The sequence below is a fragment of the Canis lupus genome, chromosome 36, assembly GCF_003254725.2.
Source record: "Canis lupus dingo isolate Sandy chromosome 36, ASM325472v2, whole genome shotgun sequence".
Taxonomy (NCBI): Eukaryota; Metazoa; Chordata; class Mammalia; order Carnivora; family Canidae; genus Canis; species Canis lupus.
In genome coordinates this window covers 7,128,194-7,154,613 of record NC_064278.1, presented here as the reverse complement: position 1 = coordinate 7,154,613, position 26,420 = coordinate 7,128,194, and the positions used below count along the sequence as shown (strand labels likewise).

The 26,420-nt window shown below is 44.7% G+C and overlaps 2 protein-coding genes across 4 annotated transcripts in view; both read right to left on the bottom strand.

Annotated features, from left to right (window-relative positions):
• Positions 1–1,018: 1,018 nt before the first annotated feature.
• Positions 1,019–9,336, bottom strand: TBR1 (T-box brain transcription factor 1). Its single transcript, XM_025471065.3, has 6 exons — positions 8,347–9,336; positions 7,606–7,760; positions 7,123–7,244; positions 6,214–6,372; positions 5,074–5,135; positions 1,019–1,925 (listed from the first exon to the last, which is right to left on the bottom strand). Exons 1-6 carry the CDS (start codon positions 9,036–9,038, stop codon positions 1,067–1,069), a joined length of 2,049 nt encoding a protein of 682 aa, XP_025326850.1. The 5' UTR covers positions 9,039–9,336; the 3' UTR covers positions 1,019–1,066.
• Positions 9,337–13,797: 4,461 nt separating this feature from the next.
• PSMD14 (proteasome 26S subunit, non-ATPase 14) overlaps positions 13,798–26,420 on the bottom strand; it is a 102,781-nt gene continuing 90,158 nt past the window's right edge. For all 3 annotated transcript variants that reach the window (XM_025471066.3, XM_035696878.2, XM_025471067.3), the window contains exons 11-12: positions 16,722–16,784; positions 13,798–14,213 (exon numbers count right to left, since the gene is read on the bottom strand). In XM_025471066.3, the coding sequence (XP_025326851.1) occupies positions 14,115–14,213; positions 16,722–16,784 (162 nt within the window). In that variant the 3' untranslated portion in view covers positions 13,798–14,114. The remainder of the gene's footprint in view (positions 14,214–16,721; positions 16,785–26,420) is intronic.

Here is a 26,420-nt window from a genome sequence, read left to right as displayed (position 1 = left end):
AGCTATTCTATTGGGGGTGTAGGGGTCGGGGGTGGGGGTGGAGGGTGGGGGGTGGGGGGGTGGGGGACATACAACTCCAGTTAACTTTGCTTTGCAGGCATCATGCCACTTAATGGACTTCCTGGGAGCAGACACCTATCGTTTACAGGTGTTTGGTCGGATTCTCCTTAGCTATTTGTGTGCATTAGGGCACAGAGCAATTATTTCATGCAACGGATTGAGGAGAAGTGAGAAACCCATCATTATCTATCAAGTATTTCACGTTTCCAGAGCCTCTTAGGATATTGTTAATTATCTCACAAGGTAGTTTTTTTTTTTTTTTTTAAGTGGAGGGGGTTTGGTGGAGAAGATGGCAAAGAAAGGAAGAGAATGGAGAGGTGAAGCGTGAACTGGTTTTGTGCCTTGACGATGAAAATAAAAACTAGCCATTCGTTACAGTAAATTAACACTATATACAGTCATTTCACAGGCTTTGTTCCACTAAAATTATTAACATCCCTACCATCCATCCATCCATCCATCCACTCGGGGACTAGAAAGGACGCGCTGGGTGGGTCCAGGTTCTAGAGTCAACATCCTACGGGTAATGGGGAGGCCGAGACTTGGAGGGTCGGAATCGCTGCTGCCTGACAGGACTGCCCAGGTCTCCTAGGGGTGAAGAGTTTCATTACGAGAGAGAGAGAAGGAGAGGGTGAGAAAAAGGCGAGAGGGAGGAGGAGGCGGCTCGATGGGAGCGTGACTCCACGGAAGGGGCGCAAGGAGGAGAACCCAAAGAAGGTCTAACAGCCAAGTGGAAGGCCGGTGTGCGAACTGCAGACACTGCTGTGCGAAAACCAACAAAAACAGAAAACCAGAAAACAAAACCAAACCCAGAACCAAAGAAAGGTCAAAGTCGCACTCGGAGACCTGTGCTTCTTCGCTGCAGCCGGTGCGCGAGGGGCGCGAGGGGCGCGAGGCGGGCGGCGGGGAGGAGGGCGCGGGGCCGCGCGCGGGGCGCGGGGCGCGGGGCGGGGCGGGCGCGGGGCGCGGGGCGCGGGGCGCGGGCGGGGGGCGGGCGCGGGGCGGCCTAGCTGTGCGAGTAGAAGCCGTAGTAGCCGCCCAGGTCCTTGGCGCAGTTCTTCTCGCAGTCCCGCTGGGCCAGCACCTCGCTCTTGAGCGGCGACGAGCTCTCGGACACCGGCGTGTCGGCCGGCGAGATCCGCCGCCGCTTGGCCTGCTCGTAAATCCCCGAGTCGCTCGAGTCGATGGACTTGATGGAGGAGGGCGTCTCGATCCAGCTGGAGTCGGACAGGTCCTTGGGCTTGGCGTCCTCGGCGGCGCCGGGCGGGAGCGGCGAGCGCTCGGCCGCCAGGCCCTCGGCCTCCTCGCCCAGGTAGGGGTTGGCGCCCGCCATGCGCGCGGCGGCCGCGGCGCTGTTGGGCCAGCAGGGCAGCACGGAGCCCGACTTGGCGCCGCAGTACTGCGGGGGGCTGCGCGCGCCCCAGCCCGACGGGTCGGCGTAGTAGCCGAGCGGGCGCCCCGTGCAGCCCGCAGCCTGCAGCGGCAGCGCCTTCACGCCGGCCGCCGCGTAGGACAGCAGCGTGGCCGCGTTGCCCGCGAAGTCCGTGGCCGTGTCGTAGGCCGAGGCGGCGAAGTCCAGCCGGTTGTTGGCGGGGGTCACGAACCAGCGCTGCGGCGACGGCGCGCCCGGGTCCTCGGCCTGCTGCGGCGACAGCAGCCCGTTGGTGTGCGGCACGCTGCGGTCCGTGCCCGGCCCGGGGCCCGCGCCCGCGCCCGGGTGGAAGCGCGCCTTGGCGTAGTTGCTCACGAACTGGTCCTGCAGGAAAGAGCCGGCCATAGCGTAACGGGCCCCGGGCACGATCTGCGAGCGCGGGGAGTCGTTGGGCGAGGGGGTCAGGCGGTCCATGTCGCAGCCGGTGTAGATCCTGCGAGGGAAGGAGACAGAGAGAGAACCGAGGGGTGGCGGAGGGGTCGGTCCCCTGGGGGCCGCGCGGGGGGCCGCCCCCGCCCCCGCCCCCGGCCCCGGCCCCGGCCCCGCAGCCGCCCCCGCCGCCCGCCCCCGCGCTGCGCTGCCGAGGCCCGCCCGGGCTCGGGGGCACAGGGCCGGGCGCTCGGGCCGGCGGGACGCAGGCCGCGGGGAAGGCCGCTCGGCTCCCCGGGGACCCGGGGGCCTGGGCGACCGCAGGCCTCCCTCGCCCGGACGGAGCTGCTCGCGGGGAGCGGGGCCGCGCGACGCCCCTAAGCGGGACCCCCGGCTCGCGACCGACACGCACGCGGGCGGTCGGCGGAGTGACCCTCAGAGACGGGCCTTCCCCGGCCGCCTGACCCTCGAGGGTGCGGCTGGAAGCCTCCACCGTACCTACTGGCCATCGTTCCCCCGCGACATCCTTTAACCACCACCTCCACCAGTAGCTAACCAGAGTGACGACTTGGAAGCAAAGTCGTCCATCAACAAAATTCTTTTACAGAGAAAAGGCATGCTGCTGTGTGTGTGTGTGTGTGTGTGTGTGTGTGTGTGTGTGAAGTAAGCTCCGTCCCCAACGTGGGGCTTGAACTGACACACGAGATCAAGAGTCGCCCCCGAGATCAAGAGAGTCGCAGGCTTTACTGACGGAGCCAGCCAAGTGCTCCAAGAAAAAAAGTATTCTTTACTCTGACCTTTTCCTGGCTTGTGAACCATTACTGGTAAATAAATAAATAAATAAATAAATAAATGACAGAGTAAAATCTTCTTATTTAGATTTCTAAAACACAGGCCAGAAAAGAAAACAAAAAGACACCGAGACCCGTCTCTTGGGCCAAACTCTTATCATCAACCACCTCCTCCAAGCAATCTCCCACCAGGAATCGTCAACCCTTATACAACTTGACTCCGTGCCAGGCACTGTTGTCTACCACTGCACACATAGTAATTTAGTAAACCATCACAACAGTCCTCCCGGTTATGCAGCATTATTTTCCCACCTTACAGATGAGAAAACTGAGGAAAAGAGAAGTTAGATAACTTGCCCACAGACAGTAATTGGGTTACTGGGAATCACCTTAGGTGAAATAAAGATGAACTCTAGGCCCCGGGCCTGGAAAATCCCATTAGAATTGAGAGAGAACCAGAGATTGGTAGAAGTGTTTTCTCCTACACATAGACACATGCCTCCCTTTTTATTTAGCTCACACATAAATGTTTTAATCTTTAATCAACACACTGTTCTGAGAGAGAGCCTCAGTCTTGTCAGACCTTAATCCTGTGGGGAGGAGATTCCCTGGTGAGTGGCCAAGCATCCCCTCTGGTCCCCCTGAACTCTTTCTTATTGCTCTGTTTCTCCACGTTTGAGCCATGCCCAAAGAGTCAGCATAAAAGGGGGGAAGTGCGGTGGCATGAGCCATTCTGCTCTCCCCTAACCCCTAAAAACTAAGGCCTTCATCTGTATAGATAAAGAAGCTTTTATGGAAAATACAGTTTAAGAACCAAAAAGAAGTGGCTTTTCCTACAGCAGCCATCCAGGGGAGGGCAGGTGAGGGTAATGCTGTTGCTCAGGTCCATTCTGCTTACTACACAAAGTCTCCCTCCTGAAATTCAATTCTAGCTTCAAATTAGTAGAGGGAGGCAGGAAGGGAACATAGCCAGCAAGGTGCAAATATCTTCTCTGTTTACCACTACAATATTTTAAGAAGAAAAAAGCAGCCTGCCAAAGGTACAGTTTAGATGCCCATCCAGGTCCCAACACACTTGGGATTACCGGATTGATTTGTGCAAAATAAAATGCTTTGGAACAGATGTTCGCAACAGAATTAAAAGCTCAAAACCTACAAGACCCCCTCGTACAGAGACCAGTATCTCTGGTCTCCTGGGCCACACACTTTCCACAGTGCCGGGTCCACATTTTTAGATTGTGAAGACTAGAATAGCTGAGGTTTTATTCTGGGTAATCTTCTTGATGAGGCTTGCTTCCTCAAAACTACTTTTAAGGGAGGCACATGACGGTGATAGGCAGAAATATCAATGACTCTCTTTTCAATTTGTTATAAAAATATCAGGAGGGAAGTTTGTTATCTACCTGGAGATGGAATAGAAGCAGCCACTTGTCTAATTCTCCACAAATTTGATCTATTTCTGGTCAAAGACAACTTCAACTTTGTAGCTGTATCCCACACACTTAATGCAAGCCATGAAGTTAAAAACTATATACCCTTCCCTTTCAGGGTCAGAGAAAAAGTAGGGGGGGGAGGGGAATCCCTACAATCCAGATTTAGATTTTGCTATATAGCACTATCTGAACTTTTGGGCACTATATATGAACTCTGAGCAAGAATGCTAGAACAAGCCCAGAAAACACAAAGTTTATATCTCCTGTTGCCCCCAGAGAACATCATTTTGATAGGAAAGAAACGGAGATAAGTAAGGGAGGCCTGAAGAAAGGGTACCAACACATCTAATTAAAACATGTCTAGATGCAAAGGATAAAAGGAAATATTTTTCTTTTGAAGCTTGTAAATAATACACAGCAACAGCACCTGGGTCCTTCCCGAAGCCTGAAATAACTGTAACAGCGGCTCTGCTCATGACCTTGCCTATGGTGGGTGCACATTTTTATTCAGTCCATAGTAAACTTGCACAGGAAAAGCCATTACACAAAACTTGGAAATGGGTAAATAAAAGTCACATATGCCAAGGAGAATGTAACAACTGCCAGAGCCACATGCACTTTCCGGCAGAATCGGGCGGTTTCAGACACAGACAATCTGAGCTGAGCATCTGCAGCGCCACATACAGCTCCCGCACCCAGGAACCGGGGCAGCTTCCCCAGCCAGCCAGCCCCAGAGGCCCGCCAACAACTTTGTAATTCATAAGAAAGATAAAAATAAGTGGAGGAAATCTTTGACCAAAACCACAAAAGTACCAAGTCAGAAAGTCACCAGAAAGAAGGGGAGCCCATAAAAAGGCAAGGGAAAAACCTTGGAAACAGCCTTATCTGCACACACTCTAGCTTCCAAAAGCCTTGTACACAACAATCCACCTTTGACCTAAAGCCCAATTCCGCAACTATTTTAGAAGGAACGAGCAAAATTACTTACGTGTCATAATTATCCCGAAATCCTTTTGCAAAGGGGTTGTGATCTATTTTCAATTGTGTAATCTAGAAAAGACAAAATGAAAAGATTAAGAAGATTTTACCTTCTATGTAGGTGGATTACACACTTACGAATATAGCACCATTTTTTACAGGGGCTTAGGGTCCACGGTGTCATTGAGTAGCAAGGTTTCCCTGCCTGAAAAATTTGAGGGAATGGATAGAAAGGGAAAAAAGAGAACGTATCATGAAAGTTATGAGGAACATGTTTAAATCAATGATGCCTAACATTAAAGGATTGCTCTCAATTAGCTCTCCCATATGTTCTAAGTCAGTGCAAATGCACATTTTTAAAAATGCTTGATACAAAAGGATAAAAGTCTTTAAAAGGGGCGCTTGAATGTATCCTCAAATGTTGCCTATTTTAAGTGTTTCACCACATTTCAAAACGTTTATCATTTCTGATTCACAACCACAAGAACTCATAGCTGCATTTTAAAATCAGCTTTAATTTAAAATAAATGCATATTTTCATATTTGATACTTTCATTTGAGTTAAAAAAAAAACAACACTGTCACTCCCAGTAGTCAAATCAACAGAAGTAAAATAAGTCTTTGTGAACTTGGAAAAGCTAAAGAGGTTCAAGTGCTAAGAAAAAACAAAACAAAACAAACTCATCCCACGGCTTCTGGGAATTTGATTTATTGTACTTTTTGGATATGTGAATGTGTCTGTTCTTTTGACCACCCAAAAATCGATATATTTGTTTATTTCAGCCATCAGTTCTGAGACTTTAAATTTCTTTTTCTTTTTCTCTCTCTTTTTTTTTTTTTTTTTTTTTTTTGGGATAATGCCACAGCTTGCCAAGAATAAAATGCAGGGGAAAATCTGCTTGTTTTCTAAAGGGAAGAAGGACTCGGGGGAAAAAAATAAAACGAACGAAAAAGCAGATTTAAATCTGTTCTAGTTTGAGAACTAAATTAAAATTCCCAAGGAAGAGGCCTTGGAGATCCTGGGTCCCTCCCAGGTGGCCCGCGCGAGCCGCGCCCGAGCGAGTCGGAGGCGCTTCCCACCGCCCAGGACCCGGGGGGCTGCCCCGGCCCAGCCTCGGCCTGCGCGGCGCCCCGGCCCGGGCCTCCTTACGTCGGTGTTCTGGTAGGCGGTGACGGCGATGAACTGCGTCTCGGGGAACGTGAAGGTCTGCACGCGGCCGGGCTGGCTGGTGTCCTCCGTGCCGTCCTCGTTCACCTCCACCACGTGCAGGCGGGGCTGGTACTTGTGCAAGGACTGGAGGACCACCATCTGCGCGGCGGACACAGGGCAGCGCGGGGCGGCGCGTCAGCGGGTCGGGGCCAGCGCCCGGGGCCGGGGGGCTGCGGGGCTGGGGGGCTGGGGGGGCTGCGGGGCTGCGGGGCTGCGGGGCTGCGGGGATGTGGGGCTGCCGGGCTGCAGGGATGCGGGGCTGGGGAGGCTGGGGAGGCTGCGGGGCTGCGGGGCCGGGGGGCTGCAGGGCGGGCTGGAGCGCGCCGCCCCGGCCCCCCGACCGCGGGCCCGCCGGGCTGCAAGGGCCGGCCGCGGGACAGCAGCCCTGGTTCCTCCCGGAGCACAGCGACCCCGACTGCTGGTGCTCAGGCCTCCCGATCCGCCCGGCCTCCCTCGAGGAGGAACAAAGATTCCTACACCCCCAGAGCCTGTGGGTTTCCTTCTCAAATCCACCAAGTATCTGTACAGCACTTGGGGAGGTCGGGACCCGGGAATCGGGCGGGGGGGGGGGGGCGGGGGGGGAGGGAGGGCAAGAGCGACTCTACAGGAGGGTGGAAATAGAATTTTTAAAGAGTCTTTTCAGTGAAGCAGAGAAACATATGTCCAGTTTCTCTTGCTGATTTAAAGTAATGGACTGGATGTTAGCGAGGGACGTGAGAGAGAGCGAGAGGGAGAGAGAGAGCGAGAGAGGGAGAGGGAGAGGGAGGGAGAGAGGGAGGGGGAGGGAGAGAGGGAGGGAGGGAGGGAGGGAAGGAGAGAGGGAGGGAGAGGAGCGCTTGAGCCACTGACCTGCCCATTGTTGTTTGAAGCTCCTTTGTTGTTTGTAAGTTTCAATTTTCCAAAAGAGATTTCTTGACGCATCCAGTGAGCCCCCGTGTTGGGGGAATCCGGATGCATATAGACCCGATTTCCTAGAGAAACAAATACGTTGTTTACATATGCCCGGGGCACTGCCCAGTCCCAACTCCTCACCGCCTAGGACACACACACACACACACACACACACACACACACACCTTATCCACAGTGAGGCCCATTAGCTGGGGGTTTTTTAGGCCTCGCTTTCTTCCTATTAACTGGAGATGATTAAAATAGCTTTTGCATAATCCTCCCCCTTCTCGCGGCTCAGTCTGTCCCCTTATCCCCCTCGTTTCCTTTTAGAAGTCATTGGCCGATCGTTTTAAAAGTCTCTCGAGCCAGTCCACAAAGGCTTTAATTAATCATTCTCACCTAAATAAGTGTCAGGAAAATGTGTTAATTGGAAGGACTTGCCTTGCACATTGGTGTCCGCTTTGCCGCAAGGAACCCATTTGCCTCCTTGAAACCTCCAGTGATTGGGATCCGCCAAAATCACATCCACAAAAATATTGTAATGAGCCGTGGGATCGAGACCAGAAATGTTAAAACTTAAAAAAGGAAACATGCGCCTATTTAAATTAAGGGGGGGGGTAGAAAACAAGAGAAAAAAAAACACATAAATGTTAAAGATTAAATGCAAGAAGCGCGGCGCCAGATAGCAAAGCAAAACTTGTTCTTCCAGCGTCGATGAGCGAATGTTTGCTGGGTTAAAGAAGGGGTGGTGGGGGAGGAAAAGAAGTGGGGCTGGAGTCGGGGAGATCGGCGGGAGCGCCGGAGCGGGGAGTCGGCAGGTGTCACTGCCCAGGTGGGGAGCGCGGCCGGCGCCCCGCACGTCCACCTGTCCCCGCTCGCGGGCACGGAGGCGCCCCTGCAATGGCCCAGCCGCAGGCCGGGGACTCGCCCTCTCCGCCGCCTTTCTCCGGCCCCGGCCGGCTCTCCGACCACCTTTCTAGGGCGGGAACCCCCTTCCCAACATCACCGCGGCGGTTGTACCTTCCACGTCCCCGTCTTCCAACACCAGCCAACTCCGGGGCGCCCCGGGGCGCCTTCCGCTCCGCTCCCGACCCCAAAACAGCGCTCCCGGGGCGGTGGCAACCCGGCGCTCTTGCCCCCGGGCCGCGCCTGGAGCAGCGACTGCCGGGGATGTAGCATTACCTTCCCTGCTTGGTGATGATCATCTCCGTTTGGTGGCGGTGAAATTTCAGCCAGAGGGGCCTGTTGCACAGGTACACCTGCGCTTTGCCGGGTACCAGTCCGGGCTGCGTGGAGGAGAACTGGTAGAACGGGGCTCCCTGGTAGGAGTGGCCGTACTGCTGTGGGTAGGGGTAGCCGGCCGCGGGGTAGCCCTGCGGCGAGGAGTTGGACAGCAGGCTGTTGTAGGCTCCGTTGGTGATGACCGGGTGGTGGGCCATGTAGCGGCTGGGGCTGCCGATGGAGAAGGCGGGGTGCGCCGGTCCGTGCTGGCCGGGGTACGGGAACATGGCACTGGGAGCAGTGGCCGCAGACTGTGGCTGGCTGGACTGAGAGAGGAGGTAGCGATCTGCAGCAGAGCCATCGAAACTGTGACGAAGCTCAGAGACCCCGTCCAAGACAGGAGAGAGTTTACTTCTCTGGACGTCCCCTGGTGAGTCCTTGGAGTCAGGAAAATTGTCTGTATCTGACTGATTCGTCATCCCCCTGGTAATTTTTTTCAAAGGTGAACTTCTCTCCAGGTTGTCAGTGGTCGAGATAATGGGATGATCGTGCAAGACAAGCTCAGATCCGCCTGAATGTGGGTAGCTGCTGCTCACATTGAGAAATTTCTTGGAGAGCATGATAGAAGGAGAAAGGCAGTGCTCCAGCTGCATAGCTCTAGAACCTGAACACTCGCCCTCCTGTCCCTGGTTTTTAAAGTCCTATTTATCATAAACTAGAAATCCACAGACCCCCTCACTAGACAGAAAGCACTTCAACCAGCAAATGCTTCTCAAAGGTTTGATTTACTTTTTTTTTTTCCCTGGGAGAAGAGATTGGCCAATTGACACTATGCAGCAATCAGAAAAGGCTCACTTTTGATCTTGCTGCTTGTGCAGCCGATGAAACGGCTCCTGCCATTGGTTAACTGCTGACAGTAATTTAATTAGATAGACATTAATTAGGATAATCACCTGGCTCCTGGTCGCGACGATCATGGCAAATTGAAGGGGATGATTTTATTGTTGGCTTGGGGGGGTGGGTGGGGTGGGGAATGTGTGTTGGCTTTACGTGAGCACTGTTGTGTCACCTTTAAGCTTTGTGACCACTGCTTTAGGAAGATTCAAAGATGTGCAATTTACTAAACATTTTCCTACCTTCCCCCCCCCCCCCACCACCACCTCCCTCCTCTCGAGCCGAGGGGCGGAGGAGGGAATTCGATGATGCTAGGAGACTTTTCGGATCTGAATGAGCCAAATATTCAGTTGAATGTAACGATTTCAAGTGCAAAGTATACAAAGCGCGAGCCGGTGGCCTCTTCTCGCCCTGTAAAAGTTCCAGAGTCTGTCTTTTCCAGTTAATACAGAAGCACAGAACACCTGAGCCAGTCCTTTGTGAGCGGGTCCTGCGGGTCCCCGGCGAACCGCCCCCCCCCCACCACGCACACCTTTTTATCCACACACATAAATAAATAAATCTGTGCGGCAGAGAGCGGCGGCGAGCGGGGCGGGGGCGGGGGCGGGGGCGGGGGGCGAGACGCTGCGGCTCACCCACCGTCCGCCCACCTCGGGAAGGTGCGGCTCCTCGCTCCAGCACAGACACGGTGACAATCCACGATCACCTTTTTTAAGTTCTGAAATAATCATAAGCGGTCGGGCTGAAGCGCCCTAGTGTGTTTGCAGTGATGTGTACGGGGTCTTTGCTAAATATTCTATCCGCGAGCTCGGTTGCAGGTTATGTGCAGAGCGAGCCCGTGGCGGGGGCCGGCGCCGTGCGCGGCGGCCGCTGCGCTCCCCTGGCTCCGAGGTGCTGGCGCGGCGGCCGGGCCCGGGAGCCTCGCCAGGGCAGGACGGGCCGAGCCCCGGTGCAGACGGGGTCGCGGGCGGCGCTCATCTGCGGGGGCGGAGTGGAAGCGGTGTGGGCGCGGGGGTCGGTGCCGAGGACGCGTGTGCGTGTGTGTGCGCGCCTGTGTGTACCGTTTATATAATCTGGAGGGGAGGGAGAAAAAAAAAACAACCCATACCAGTAAGTTTAAAACGAGGAGGCTCCAACGGAGGAATAGAGAAAATACCCAATTTAAAAGGATGTTGGCCCAGATGAGTAGCACGAGGCCCAGAGCGACCCCGAGATGTCGGAAGGAATCCCCGGTACCGGCTCCGGAGGGGCAGCGGCCCGCGCGGGGCCGGCGGCCGAGAGCTGCATCCGCCCGAGGCGCTCCCCGCGGCGGCGCCCTGCCCGGGACGCCGAGCCCGCGGGGAGCCGGGGCGGGAGCGCGGCGGCGCCTCGGGGCCGCGGGCCGGCGGCCGGGGGACGGGGGGACGGGCTCCCGCGGGCCTCCCCGCCCTGCCCGCGGCCTCCCCGCGGCCTCCCCGCGGCCTCCCCGCGCCCTCCCGGCCCTGCCCGCCTCCGGCCGCCGCATTGTCTGACGTCCCCGCGCCCAGGCCGCCCGCCGCCCGCCGCCCGCGAGGCCCGGGGAGCGTGGGGGCAGCGGCGCGGGGCGCGGGGTTGCGGGGCGCGGGGTTGCGGGGCGCGGGGCCGGGCACACGCCGTGCCGGGGGCGCCCGGGCAGCCGAAGCCCTCCCTGCACACGGCGCGCCCGCGCTCCCGGGCCTCGGCGCCTCCGGGCGGGGAGCGGCGCTGGGGACGCGGGGGCTCCCGGGCTCGGGCACACGGGCTTGGCCCCCGCCAGGGCGCTGCCTCAGTGGGCCTGAGTGGGCTGCGCAGGGTCCCAGCTGTGGCCTCCGGCCGGCGCCGCCAGCCAGGCCCCGCGGCCCACGGCCCTGGGCCGGGCGAGCGGGGGACCAGATGTCCAGACAGTTTGCTCGGAGAAATGCAGCCAGACCCTTTTTTTTTTTTTTTTTTTTTTTCTTTTTCCCCTTTTCGGAAGCGAATCTCAGCGCCTGGCCACGAAGCTTCATAAACGGGCAGGGCCTTGGCTGCTGAGGCCTCGGGGTGCAGGGGAGGGGACAGAGCTGGGGCACTATTTGACGCCGGGGTTTTCTGCGGATTACCCTCCACCATCATTTCTCCTGAGAGGTTTTTGCCCAATTTTGTCCACTCTTGTTTTCTCCTTTCCGTCTTTAACTTCTCTCTGAGCGCCCCTCTGCCCCCTGCTTCCGAGGTCACCCACCCCCCCTCCCACTCCCACTCCCACCCGCCACCGCCTTTCTCAGTGGGACGAGAGCCTTAAGTATATGGCAAAAAACGCGAGACTGCACCTGGGCCCTAGAAGCTTTCTCATTCGCGGCACCCTGAATTAACTTTTTAAAGAATGAAGAATGCAAAAATGAAATGTTAAAGTATAGAAAAGGGATACAGTGCACCTTCCAGTTTTTGAGGAATTGGAGGAGATAAATGTGCATTGACCTCAGATTATCTGTACTACATTCAGCGATTCCTCCCTACAGGAACTCATATATGCTCCAAAGGGAAATTTCACTTTCCTCAACATCAGCACACCTGCTCTTGAGCCATACTTGTGTGCAGCAGGGCTCCTCAGGGTTCAAAGTGCACATGAACCACACCAGGATTCTGGATTGTTGATTCAGGTCTCAAGCGAGGGCCTGGATTTTGTATATATATAATGAGCTCCCCGAAGACACCGCTGCTCCTGGTCCAGGCAGATCACACTGCATGGGGAGACTGGAGCTTCCAATGGCCTCATGTTAGTCTAAGAGGAAAGCAGGGGCATCTCTACATTAGGGGCAAGCGGGAGTTCAGGTTCTTGTGTTGCTTTAATACTGCATAATAGATGGGTGAGGATGCTCACGTAAGTACATACACACCTAACTGAGCTAGTGATTAAGTAAGTGGTTTCAATGCCTAACGGGACCCGAGCCACCAGGCTGCTGCTAGAATAGGTGTACCTTCCAGGACAAAAGTGTTCATTGAAACTCAGGGGATCCTAATTTTGATTGATTACAAATCTCAAAAGAAAATGTAGCTTTTGCTAGGAGGATTCCTGGTTTTGAAATTCATTGGTCTCCACCATGAATCAAGTAGAAGGTTAGAAGGTAGTGCTGGTTGTGAGGAGTCCAGGGTGAGAGGTGATCAACTAAGAGCAAAAGGCAGGCATTGTATAAGTCTTCTCAGGAGATGCTTTCAGGAGACCAAGATGAAAAACAAAAAAATTTTCCAAATGGAATGTTGAGAATAACCCTTAGATTATTGAGGCCTTCTTCTGAGGGCATATTGTAGGAAAGAAATCTTGACTAGCTCTAATGAATAGCTGTGAAATAAATCATAGAACCCTCTTTATGTAAAGGGAAAAATCACATATCCAAAAAAAAGTCTGCACACAAGGTTAAATTAGGCAAAAGGAAAACTTCTGCTAACTTCCACTTATATTTTAATTATAATGGTTAGTTGTTGTAATGTCAACAATTAAATTAATACATATTACATGTCCTACATAAAACATACTATGACTATATATAAAAGAAAAAGCCACAGGACAAGCAAATGCTCAGAACACCTCTTATTTCACCAAAAAAGAGACTGTGAAACACGGTGGGAATTTAAGCCATTTCTTTTAGTTTCTGGTAACTATTCATTAGGCAACCAGTAAGAGCCTAGAATTGTTCAAACAGGACAGTAATTTGGTCTATCACGTCACTCCTACCACCTAAGAGGCTAAATCTAAATTCCAAGTCCCCAAGTAAAACCTTCTTTTAATGAAGTCTTAGAAACAAACATTTTTACCATATTTTCACAAAGGGTACACATAAGAATTAAATCTGTCTCCATATGTTTTCGCATACTCCTTGCTGTACCCAAGAATGGTGCTGTGCCATGAGTACCAATGGGGGCAGCTACTCATGTATGTCGGGTTAGAAACAGGTTGAGGGATAAGGTCATCTGTTAAAGGGGCCATTAGTCAAATTTTTGTCTTTATCAGAAAACATAGTTTTAATTTGAGAAAGATGAGAGAAAACAGTAACAAAATTATTTCTTATGTGCTCATGATATTAAATTCACATTATGGTGACTTTTCTCAATTTGTTTTGAAGAGATTATATACCTCCTATGGTTGTCTTAGCGGATAAAGTCTAGTGGACTTTGGAGCAGGCAACTTCCAGGGAATCTCAGCATTGGTAGAATGTACTCTTCAAAAAAATAATAAAGTCTCAATTAACACTGTCCCCTCTTTCTTCTTAAACATACTCCTCTGAAACCCTGGAAAGTATAATATGTTAAGATACTGACTATACGATATAAAATATGTCAACATTTTTTCTGGGTTACTCACTAATGGGGCAACAACTCCTTAATGGCAATCATTTTACATTTGTGAAGTTTTGTTATCACGTTGATGTTTTATGTGTTATCAGATCTTACATTGCAAAGAGAAACATATCTTTGTGTGAGATTTCTAGAGCACTGTCAAATGTTATTCTGTCAATTCCACCCAGTGCCAAAAAACCTCAGGAGACATAGATTGTAAATGTATTTTATTTTGTAAGCAACAATCAAAATATATTTGTGTTACTGATTTCTTCAAATATTAAATGGGATCTTAACAAAATTTGTCCACTTTGATGTATTCTTATACAACTTTGGAATCTGCAAAGACCCTGACTAAAGAAACAGAAGTAATTGCACAACTGAGACTGAAGGTGTTACAGTGCTGCAAATGATGCCAGATGTCTTACATTTAACCAAACACACCTTCAGAGGTCCCTTGATTTTGAGCATTAGGAACAATAGAGGAATATACGCTGAAAGTATCACCAATAGCTTTTTGCATGGTTTTATTTAAATACGACAGTATCCAACATAGCTGCTAAACACTGGACAATATTTGAAGTCATAAGGACATCCACATGTTCCTCCAAATGACGTTTGGGGTCCTAAATTAAAAAAAACAAAAAGAAAGGAAAGAAAAAGAAAAAAGAACCACATTACTGATAGAAGAATTACTTAGTGTAAATAGTTGAAAGTGGTAAAGAAAGCCAAACCTAAATTTATATTTATCTTACAATTTAACTTTCCTACTTTCCTAATATATTGTTATATTCTCAGGATTTCTAAATGTATTTAAAAATTAAGTACCTGATAAAATAATAGATTACACAATGAAAAACTGATTTACACAATCAATGCTACGACTCTGGACCAGAAATTACAAAGAGTAACAAGGAATTCTATACAGGCGCAGCATCTGATTTTTTAAAAACAAAGTATAAGCATTTATAAGTGTGCATAAGCCCAAGTATGCATGCATATTTTCTGCCATTCATATTTGTTGACTGAGTGGGTTCTTTACTCGAAACAAACATACCAATAGGTGAGAGTTCAATGTGAATTCTCTCTCATCACTTCCTCTGTAATTTTAATTTAAATTTAATTCCTGTACAATTTTGATATTTCAGAAAAGGTGCTTTAAATGGCTCAGGAAATATTCCTGGATCAAAAGTCACTGTGTGTTGTTAAAAATTTAAATACAATGTTAAGATATACATATTTTACATGTATATAATATGTATGAAATAATGGTAAGGATACATATTTCCTGCAACTATTTTGAAAAAAATAGTATATCACAGAAAAGTATATAGGTACAATCTTTTAACTGAAACCTGATCGAATCTGTATTTCAAATGTCTGAGTTAAAAATGAGGCTTAAAATAACACTGTAATAAATGAAGTTAAATTAGAATGCTTAATTTATATTTATGTTTAAGGCTGAGCTGAATGAAGTATTTCAGCTAAATGTGAAAGCTTTAAAAAAAAAGATACATATATATATTGCACACAATAAAAAAACTCTCAATTAAAGCATTATTTTTGTATGGGTATTGCTTAAATACCCAAGACTCCTACTTTAAACAAATGCTCATCAATGGAATTATTTCTTGGCTGTTCTTTTCTAAATTACAATTTCAATACATACCTGATTTCCTTAAACAATCCAGAGATACAACATGCTACAAATAATTTCAAGTAACTAGACCACATATTAAATTTTCTTTATTTCAGAAAATAAGCCTTAGGACACTTTAGGTGAAAGTGTCTGAGAAAGACTGGCAGGAGAAAAAGACAGTGATCTGATTCCATTACAGACAGCTTTTGCTTTTGCCACGCAATAGGCTAAACCAGTGAAGTACTAGATTTTAAAAAATGATTCTGAAGATTATTCAACTTTGCCCATTACATATTTTTCAGCTTCATTTTTATTTTAGACCTTTTATTTGTTGCTGTTAAATAAAATCTACATCGTAGCCTCAGAGTCATTTATTGCAAAAACAGTTAGTGAGTTCTATAAAGTGCAAGGCTCCAAGTCGGAGATCTAATAATTTATATTAGACTACAATAAGTAGTGGGAAAAAGCAAGGTAACTGGATCAGATCACACAGGATGAGAGAATAAGATGAACCATACTCCATTTTGTCTGGGTAGTGTTCTAGCTGTTTTTAAATTGTAATATTCAGGGTGTAGTGAGATTTAATTTTACTAAGTATGATATTTAAGTCAGACCTTTGCCCCTACTGCTCTGTTGGGAGTAACTGGTTCTGTAGTGAATTGGTAACACACTTCCCTCAGTTATCTACATTACTTCTTGTGGCAGCTGGGTGATTCTTAGAGATTTCCCATCCAAGAATGGTCCTGGCCCAAACCTACATAGCTTGTGAGATGTGATGGGATCAGAGCATATGGTAGGATGGCTGAAAGCAAAGACAGCTTAGTGTCTTGCATCTGAAATATCAAGATTCTGCCAACATCAGCAATATGATAACCATGTTCCATGAAATGAAAAAAAATGTAATCAACATTCTTTAAAAAACAGTCTAATTAATCTGTAGATTCTTTTAATTGGTTGGTGTGTTCCCCCAACCCTCAGAAAATAGGAACTAAAATATATATTTCATCTTGGAAAAGTGAAAGAGCAAATACTTAAAACCCTTTCTCCTCACTCGCTATAATCCAAGGGGGCTCTCAGCCTTCTCAGGAACACTACCTACATACTGAAGCCTACATATGGACAAATTGTATCATTTAAAAAAAACTTACATATGAAATAAATCTACCATTCTGTTATCTTTACTAATAATATTATTTGAAGTGAAAATAATACTTTAAAAACTAACTCAGGACATAAGTCTCCTAATGTATATCTAGTAAATTGTTTTCACTAAAGATAGTATCTCTCAGATCTATTTGTGACTTCACGATGTATGGCAAAGAGAATTTGACATCAAGTAATTCAGTGGCCTTTAAAATTAACATCATATTTACAAGACAAAAGAAAAATATAGAGTGAACAAACAGGAAAAAAAATTACACTGGCCCTAAAACAGTTTTAACTCTACAAGAGCACGTTATTATGCGACTGCATAACCTATTACGGTATAGCTCACCTGCTTGCCAACATTCTTTATTGCCAGCTGTTCAGGTGTCATCTTATCTTCTTCTTCTACAGCCTGTGAATGAAACACAAAGGACAGACTTTCAAATTCTAAATTTACTTCTCCCACTGCAGAATACTCACTGAAGGCAATGGTGATCATAATTTCCATTCACAGAACCTTTTATTCAAATGACTCATGAAACAAAAAAGCAAGTTTGCTAATCTTCACAATCACCTTCAGTGTCATAAAAACTACTACCACCATCATTTTGAAAACAGACTTCAGAAATACGTAAAAGACATCGAGTATGTCAAACTGGATCACCAAATGGTAGTATTAGCCATCTGGAAACTACGAAAGAATTCTTTGAGGGATGGCTACAGTGGAGGAGAGCAGTACCTGAGGCAGCTGCTTATGGCACCTTGATGATAAGCAGTCCACTCTGTCTTCTCTTCCATGCCCTACTTTCATCACACCTCTGCCCCAGTCCCGTTTCTTTGTCTTCTCTTTCTTGTCACCTGAACCTGTGCACACCCATCTATCGGTTAACTATCAGCAGCTAATCGGATCAAAGGAGCTGCTGACTTTTGATCCACTTAACAAATCATATGGTTTTCTCCCTTCATAACTCTACATGTATTCAGAAAAAAATCTCACTTTTCCATAACTGATCTTTAGTAATCATGAAGAAACAGAGTCATCTGAAGTTTTCAACAGGAAAAAACTTGGATTAAAAGCCAACTTAAGTAAAATTCAATCAACCACAACAATATATACAAACTGTTTTCTACTATTTTCAGTTAGCTATAAAATCTTGTGTATGACCATAAATCTTCTAGCAAGTAATTACAAAATAACGACAGCATTGAGATTAGCTACCATCACTGCCTCCCTCTATCGACAATGGTACTACCATCAAACCTCTTTGTTAGAAGGAACCTCCTGAGGAGTTTGGGCATGTTTCTGTCTGAAGCCAGGGCGCTCTATCAGGTGAACTCCTGGTCTAGGATTTATTCATAGCATCCAATAAATGGAAAACAAAGAAAACTGAAGGATCACCAACCTTAAGAAATAACACCACAGCACTTACCACAAATATGATTACAAAAGGGGTGAGATGGTGGGGGTGGAAAGCAGGAAACCAAAATCCCAGCGAGGGTTAGATTTGGATACTCTAAACTTAATAATCTCGCAGCTGCCAAATTTCTTCATGTGTGAACAATGAACATGTAGGAAATGCAATCATCAGACATTTCCCATAAACTGGGAAGTTTGGCTGCATTTCACACCTTCTTAATAGTTTTGTAAACAGAGAACTTGAAAATGAGCAAAGATGGCAAGTGTCTAATTTTATAAATGGACAAACTATCTAGAGAATTTTCCCCAGTAGAACCTGCCTAAAGAGAAAAGATGGTGAATAAGTACTGTAACTACTGATTATTAGAGGATACTTATTTACAACACATCATTAAGAAAATACATTTATGACTCATAAAACTGGAAGGAAAAATAAAAGCTAATAACAGTCCAAATCTAGGGAATTCTAGAGAATATGTTCATTTTCAGAGTCAGATGTCACTCCTATTATGCTCAGCTAGTTAAAAAAGTATTACCTAAGTGGGAAATTGCTCCTCCTGCTATCTCAATGCTTTACATATATAGAAACATGAGCAACACCTAAAAAGTTTTTCTCAATTACTTTTACAAATCATGAGACTATACCTTACCGACTTGAAAACATTATTAGATGAATGGAACGATTCAAATAAGTTTGTACTCTGCATTCATTCAGTGTTAGTTGCTCTATGCTCATGTCAAAAACACAGTACGGTATTGGAGGGAGGTAAGAATCTTGGAATCTGACTCAAAATGTCAGTCAATAGACAAAATAGTTATTACAAAGTATTTTGGAGTACTGCAAATATCAAAGATGGCAGGTATGCAAAGATGGAAGTCAAAAAGCATTTAAAGCATTGATCTTATTTAAAAGGTTAAATAGAATGTGAAAAGCTCTAACTTAATTTTAAAAATCTTTTACATCATTTAACCACTTTACCAATTAGTTTTTCCATTTCCAATAATTAAAAGAGAGAGTTCACAAACTCTTTGAGAAGTGCAGATGGTAAAAAGTACTCTCAGCCATAGATGCCATCTGGAAAATGAGGAGCAGCTGTAGATTTAGGCATATACTAAGGTTGCAAACCCCCATGACAAAGAATAAGCACATCTCTTTCATTCTAAGATAGACCAGATGAGACCCGATCATCACATCGAACCCCTAAGTATTTTCTTCACTTACCTAGGTCACCTATATCTCATCTACCATCTGCGCAAGACCAGTCTTCATTCATAGTTCTAATCTGGCTAGTCACCAGGAAAAATTAAGAAATGGTAGCAGCAGAAACAAATGAAATTCAGGCACAGGCAGTGTCCTCACTAGGGGAACTTCTGTGTTTATGGCAACTTCTGTGATTTGGCATCAAATTTTGCTTTTGCATTCATGCTCTTCGGTTTACTCAACCAACAAAAAAGCACTGAAAATGTTTGTGGCTATTCACACTAGAAACGTTTTTAACAGTTTATCAACAAAGACCCCCAGATGGCTATCCCATCATGCACGGTCTGCACAGTTCTAAGAAATTCCTAGAATTTGGTCTGTTATGTTATCATAATCCCATCAGACGTACCCCCATCTTAAAGAGGCTTTTATGAAACCCAATTAACTTCATTCTCTGTCTTCTGGTAATGGTCAAATTTCTTAAATGGAAAACCTTTATCTCAAATTCTACCATTTAATTTTCCCTTCAACAGATACGGACTGGATTCTCTGCACTTCATTAACACCTTTTTAAGGATCTCCACCAGGTAAATTTCAACAAACTCCATTTTCTTGAACTTTCTGAACACCTTTAAGAGTTTCTCCAATACCTGTTTTCTCTTCTAATCCTTTAACCTCTCTGGTTTTATGATGTCATGTCTCTCATTCCACTTCCTACTTCTCTGGTCCTTGGGAGGCTTCTTTTTCCTTTGAAATGTTAAATTTCTTCACTCTATAACATGCCATGCTCCCATTTAAGGACATGCTTTCTAAATTTCCAAAAATTACCATAAAAAATATGGTAATTTCTTTCACCATTAAACAAGCTCTGCACTAGTGAATGTTAAGATAATGCATTTCACTTCTTTCCTGATTTTCTGTGAAGTCGATGAAGTCAATCTTAGTATATGACTATATAACCGAAAATCACATTACTAGGTTAAGGTGGTAGAGAATGAGTTTAAAGAAACGACTTTTATAAAACGTACTTGGGAAAGCAAAATTAACAAACATGAAACAATTAGAAATCTGAGACAGGATAAGATGTGTAAGTATGGAGAACATAAAATTGGCTTTCCTACCACTATCAGTATATTAATTTACTGAATCCTTAAAACATCCCAGTGAAGTAGTTAATCTACATTTTACTTATGCAGAAATTAGGCACCCCCCTCCTTTTAAGGAACTATATGTTAATTCCAGGAATACTTCTATTATAAAAAAAATATTTCTAACTCTCCTTTTGGAATAGCTTATAACATTCCAGTACATTCTATACCTGTCCTCAACAGCAGAATTTTCATTTTATATATTTAATAATCACTCGTTCTGAATAAGATAGTTTTTGCTCTTCAAGGAGCTCATATTTGGGCTTTACTTGTCTATAAATCTCAAACTGCAATGCAGAATGAAATATACAAAAATGGAGCGTACACAAAGACTGATGCAGACACATTTAGCCATACGGCCAATAAGCAATGTGAATTCAACTGTACTATCTCCAAAGACCTTGAAGCAACATTCATGACAATTTAGGAAATGATTAGATTAGTTTTTAATGACACATCCTGAATAATAATTAAGCCAAATCCATGATTTAATAAGTGGCCTGAATAGCGCATAAGTTCTTTCTAAAAATCTTACAGGGAATTCAATTTTAAAGTGTAATTACACAAAACAGGGACACATAATAAAGATCCTATGTTTGCATATGCACACATAATAGAAATTATAGTTCAGCTTGTTGGAAAAATTTCTATGGCAGAATCTATTTGATGCCTACCCAACATTTCTCTTCCCCTTCTTCTTTGGTAATATAACCCTGATTTTATTAAAGACAGTGATGTTCCTAGGTAAAAGACCACACTATACAGCCTTTCTCAAAGCAAAGTGTGTCCACTTGAGTTCTGCCAATGAAATATAGTCAGAAGTGCTGCTGGGTAGGACTTACGAAAAGGATTGTGAAAGGAACTGATTTAGCTGGGAAGTATTCCCCGCTTTTGCCCTACCTTTTTTACCTGTTGCTGGGAACTCAGATGGGATGCTAAAGCTCTAGCAATGACCCTGAATCATGAGGATATCTACAGGATGGAAGCCAATATAATGGTAGTGGAGCAAAAGATAGAAGGAATCTGGGTTTGGGTCACCTGGGTGGTTCAGTCCATTGAGCTTCCGACTCTTTGTTTCGGCTCAGGTATGATCTCAAGGTTGTGAGACAGAGCCCTGTGTGAGACTTCGTGTTCAGCTCAGAGTCTGAAATTCTCTCTACCTCTGCGACCTCCTCCCACATGCTCACGTGCAAGCTCTCTCTCAAATAAATAAATAAATCTTTACCAAAAGTTAAAAAAAAAAAAGGAAGGAATCTGGGTCCATGATGACTTCAAAGTTTCATACTGGCCTTGAGTTGCAAGAGACCTACATTTCTATCTTGAGGAAACCATTGCCTCTTTGAGCTAACACAATCTTAGATAGAAGTAACACCCGGTTAATGCAAAAACTGAAAATTATTTAAGATTTACCTAAAATATATCATTCCCCTACTTTCCACCCTTGAGCAGACAGTGTTATCAACATAGTATGTTGAGATAAATGTGAGATAGGTATCTTTGAAAAGAGAAGGTAAGACAGTAGGAACTTTTCATATTGTTCTACAATTTAATTTTTTATATAATAGCGAGCTGTAAATATTTCTCTAAGTTGGTACTTGTAGAATTTTATTCTTCATAATAAACCTTTAAAAGAGAACATGTTAAAAACTTATATGCATTTAAAATTGAAAGATGGCCTCCAAAAATGTTATGTCACTTTACTTACCCACCAGTGACGCATTTTCCCAAATTGTTTTTTATATTTGAAAGAAAAAAAAAATTCTACTTATAATTTTTTTCTTTGACCATTTAATAAGGTTGAACTTTTTTTCCCATGTTTATATGCCATTTGTCTTCAGTTTTCTAGCTGTTTTGTCCAAATTATTAATTTTTAAAACAATTTTATAGGGATTATTTGGATATTACACAGTTTTTGGATACTAGCCCTTTCTCTGTTACCAGTACAAATATTTTCTCCCAGTCTGACTCCTAACAAGCATTCAATAAATGTTATTATTTTTATTGCAGATAAACTTTACTGTCAAGTTATCAAAACTTTAAAACCTCACTGATATTGTTACTAGCATTAAAGTAATCTTTCGAAAACCTGACATTAGCTTTACAATATTGAATCTCCCTATTTGGAAACAAAGGAATCTATTCACAATTGTTTTTAGTATTATTCAAATAAGTCATACACATTTATACATTTCTTATGGTAATTATTTCTAAGTATTTTGCAATTTTGGATGCTGTGACATGATTTGCCTATTATATTTTTCAACTGGTTTCAGCCTATGTAACTGCTTGGTTACGACCTACATAATTCTCTATTGTAACAATTCTAACAGTTTTCTAGTTTAGTCTCTTAGGTTTCTGTTTGATTGCAAACATATCCTATCATAGTTAAATAATGATAATCTGCCCTGGTTTCCCCAATATTTACATTTTATTTTGTTTTTCTTATCTTATTGCACTAGCATAAAACATTTTCCTACTTAAAATAGCTACTCTAGTAAACCAAATGCAATCATATAATTATGTTTTATATGTAAAAAAGTATATATATATATATATATATATAAAATGTACCTGAATTTTCTTTCAGGTTACAGAGCAGGCACTATTTCTATCTGAAAGGCAAACTGTCACATCTCAGAATTTACAGGACTACATGTTTGAAAACAAGGCAAATTTTTATGTCTCTATGTTATTCTTAAAATACTCTTCTACAATTCATTTTTCACTTCCACATTCACTTACAAATATGCAATCAAATATTATCAATAATTTAAAATTTGATGCAATCTTAGCATGAATAAATTAGGAGATCTGGAATAACAGAGTGTGGGTGTTGTAGTTCAGTAATTAGGGAAATCATGACTAGTAATGAAGCAGAATCTCTGTGTGGAATTCAGACTTGAAATAGAAAAGTTGGGACAAAGGAATTTAATTATTTTCTAATCTTCTTTCACTTTAGGAGCTAACTGGCACCTAACGGTAATTACCTTAGTTTAAAACACCAACCAATTAAAAAGAATACTACGAAGAATTGGTAGCATGGGCCTTTCTTTTTATATTTTAAGTGTTACTAAAAACTCCACCACATTCTCTTTCAATCACAGAGGGAATTACATTCTCAAATTTGGACTCCTTCATATCACAGCTTACACATTGTTTTCATTTTATAACCAAACCTTACAAGTTTTTGAGTACTACAGAGATTTTTTAAAACTGTAAAATAGGAAAAACTTCTGTGGATGGGCAGCAGTAACCATAAATAGGTTATTTCCTGGCAGTGGTACCAATATGAATTTACTTAAACTTGCAATGTTACAGAGAAATGAAAGCCATTCCTACAGTCTGCTGAATAATATTACTTAAGTCACTAATGTATAAAAGGTTAATAACTGTTCTAAGTATGATAAACTACGTCTCTCTCTTTAATATCACAATATGAAAACATATACTAGAAACATTAAAGGAATTTTTTCCCCTATAATCTAGAATCAACCGAGATTTCCAGCTGGAACACTACATATAAATCAGGGCATGCTCTTCAAAGCCAGACCCAATTCTGTTGGAATTTGTTTGTATGGGCCCATCAACATTTTTTCAAATCTAAGCTCTCTCCAGAGACTTCCTGCTACACGTGGCAAATTTTATACACTGTCTCTTGGCTAATATTTATTTTGGTAAGATGTGTTTAATGTAAAAAGAGAAATATTACTTTTTGGTGTGACAACCAAAATCAATTTTAACTGTCTCCAAAATCTTAAGCTCTAGCCTCTACCATAATTTTTAGCCCTATATTTCCACTGCTTATTTAAAATAGAATTCTATCTCCTTTCTCAATCCTTCAACTTCTAAAAATTGGAAAAATTTAACAGTACTAACATACTTATAGTCACCTTGGCAGGGAACCCTGAATTCATCCTTGATCCTCCTCCTCCTTTTACTTCATCCATCCAACGGGTGCCATGTTTTATTTGGTTACTGATGCCTCTGTTCCCAATGCCACTGCAGTAAAACAGGTACCTAATACCCTTTGCTTAGGTAACAATAAGCTTCTAAACAGAACCTCCATTTCGTGGGGCAACCCTGGTGGCTCAGCGGTTTGGCGCCACCTTCGGCCCGGAGCGTGATCCTGGAGTCCCGCAATTGGGATCGGGTCCCACGTCGGGCTCCCTGCATGGAGCCTGCTTCTCCCTCTGCCTGTGTCTCTGCCCCTCTCTGTGTGTGTCTCTCATGAATAAATAAATAAAATCTTAAAAAAAAAAAACAAAAAACCTCCAGTTCAAATCTCCTCCTACAGCGTACTCCTATACTGTTGTCAAATTACATTCTAGAGCCGGGTTATGGGTGTATCATGCTCCTGGTCCAAAATAACTCTATCCTGATAGTCCAGGCCCTGTTATTTGATTTCAGTAACTTTAAAAAACTATTCTCCCCTATTTACCCTCATAGATTATATATTTAAGACAAACACAGTTTCCTAAAGGTATCTTTGCCTTTTCTGTCTCCTCTTTTTGCTCGTAACATTTATTTTGCCTACGGTAACATTTCTCTGTATGTCCAATCTTATTCAAGCTTTAAGGCCTACTTCAAATGCTGTTATCTCGGGCAGCCCGGGTGGCTCAGGGGTTTAGTGTCACCTTCAGCCCAGAGCCTGATCCTGGAGACCCGGGATCAAGTTCCACATCGGGCTCCCTGCATGGAGCCTGCTTCTCCCTCTGCCTATGTCTCTGACTCTCTCTGTCTCTCATGAATAAATAAATAAATAATCTTTAAAAAGTAAATTGCTGTTATCTCTAAGACAGCATCCTAGGACTCCCACGACTAAAAGCAAGTGCCTTTGAATTTCTTTCTTTCTTTTTTTTTTTTTTTTTATTTATGATAGTCACACACAGAGAGAGAGAGAGAGAGAGAGAGAGAGGCAGAGACACAGGCAGAGGGAGAAGCAGGCTCCATGCACTGGGAGCCCGATGTGGGATTTGATCCCGGGTCTCCAGGATCGCGCCCTGGGCCAAAGGCAGGCGCCAAACCGCTGCACCACCCAGGGATCCCTGCCTTTGAATTTCTACAGGACTTCAGTATGATTGGACTTTTCTAGGGCAGTGTTTGCTAACTTCTAACTTGTATACAAATCTCCTGGAAATCTTGATAAAATGTAGATTCTAATCCAGTAGATATGAGCACCTGCATTTATAACAAGATCCCAGGTGATACTGACACAGCTGGTCTGTGGACAAATTGTGTATGTCAAGGAACACACCAATTCTGGTTCATTTGTGAACTATTTTTTACTGACTCTGCTTTCCTATAAATGAAGGAAAGATCCCTGTTTCCCACTGCAACTTGTATAGGAGATATCCAATAAACATTTGTAAAAAAAAAGGAAAAAAAAACAGTGTATAATCTGTATGTTTTATAAACTACAGGCTATCAATACATTAATGGGTTGTAAGCTCTATGTATGTGTATATAATATGCATATATAATTGAAACCATAAAATTGAGTTAAATGGGAAAAAACAGTATCATATGTAATAAGGGTAAATATTATTTTATAAAACTTTTGTTGCTATATACACACATATACATTTGCATGTACTGGGTCAAAATGTAAAATCTATTCTTCATGTGGGTTTTTGGTCAAGAAAGCTGGAAAATATATGTTATGGGTTGAATCATGGTGTCGCGCCCCCCCCCCCCCCCCCCACACACACAATATGTTGAAATCCTAACCTTAGTTAGACATTGGAGTTAAGCTGTCACAAACTGAAGAAAGCCTGGGACTAGCTTCAGAGGGAGCACAGCCCTGCTACTACCTTGATTTTGGACTTATAGCCTCAATAATCATGATGGAATATATTTGTTTTAAAACACCCAGTTTAGGGCAGCCTGGGTGGCTCAGTGGTTTAGCAACACCTTTGGCCTGGGGTGTGATCCTAAAAACCAGGGACTGAGTCCCATGTAGGGCTCCCTGCATCGAGCCTGCTTCTCCCTCTGCCTGTGTCTCTGCCTCTCTCTGTGTGTGTGTGTCTCTCATGAATAAATAAATAAAATCTTTAAAAACAAAACAAAACAGGGATCCCTGGGTGGCGCAGCGGTTTAGCGCCTGCCTTTGGCCCAGGGCGCGATCCTGGAGACCCAGGATCAAATCCCACGTCAGGCTTCCGGTGCATGGAGCCTGCTTCTCCCTCTGCCTGTGTCTCTGCCAATCCCTCTCTCTCACTGTGTGCCTATCATAAATAAATTAAAAAAAAAAATTTAAAAACAAAACAAAACAAACAAAAAAAC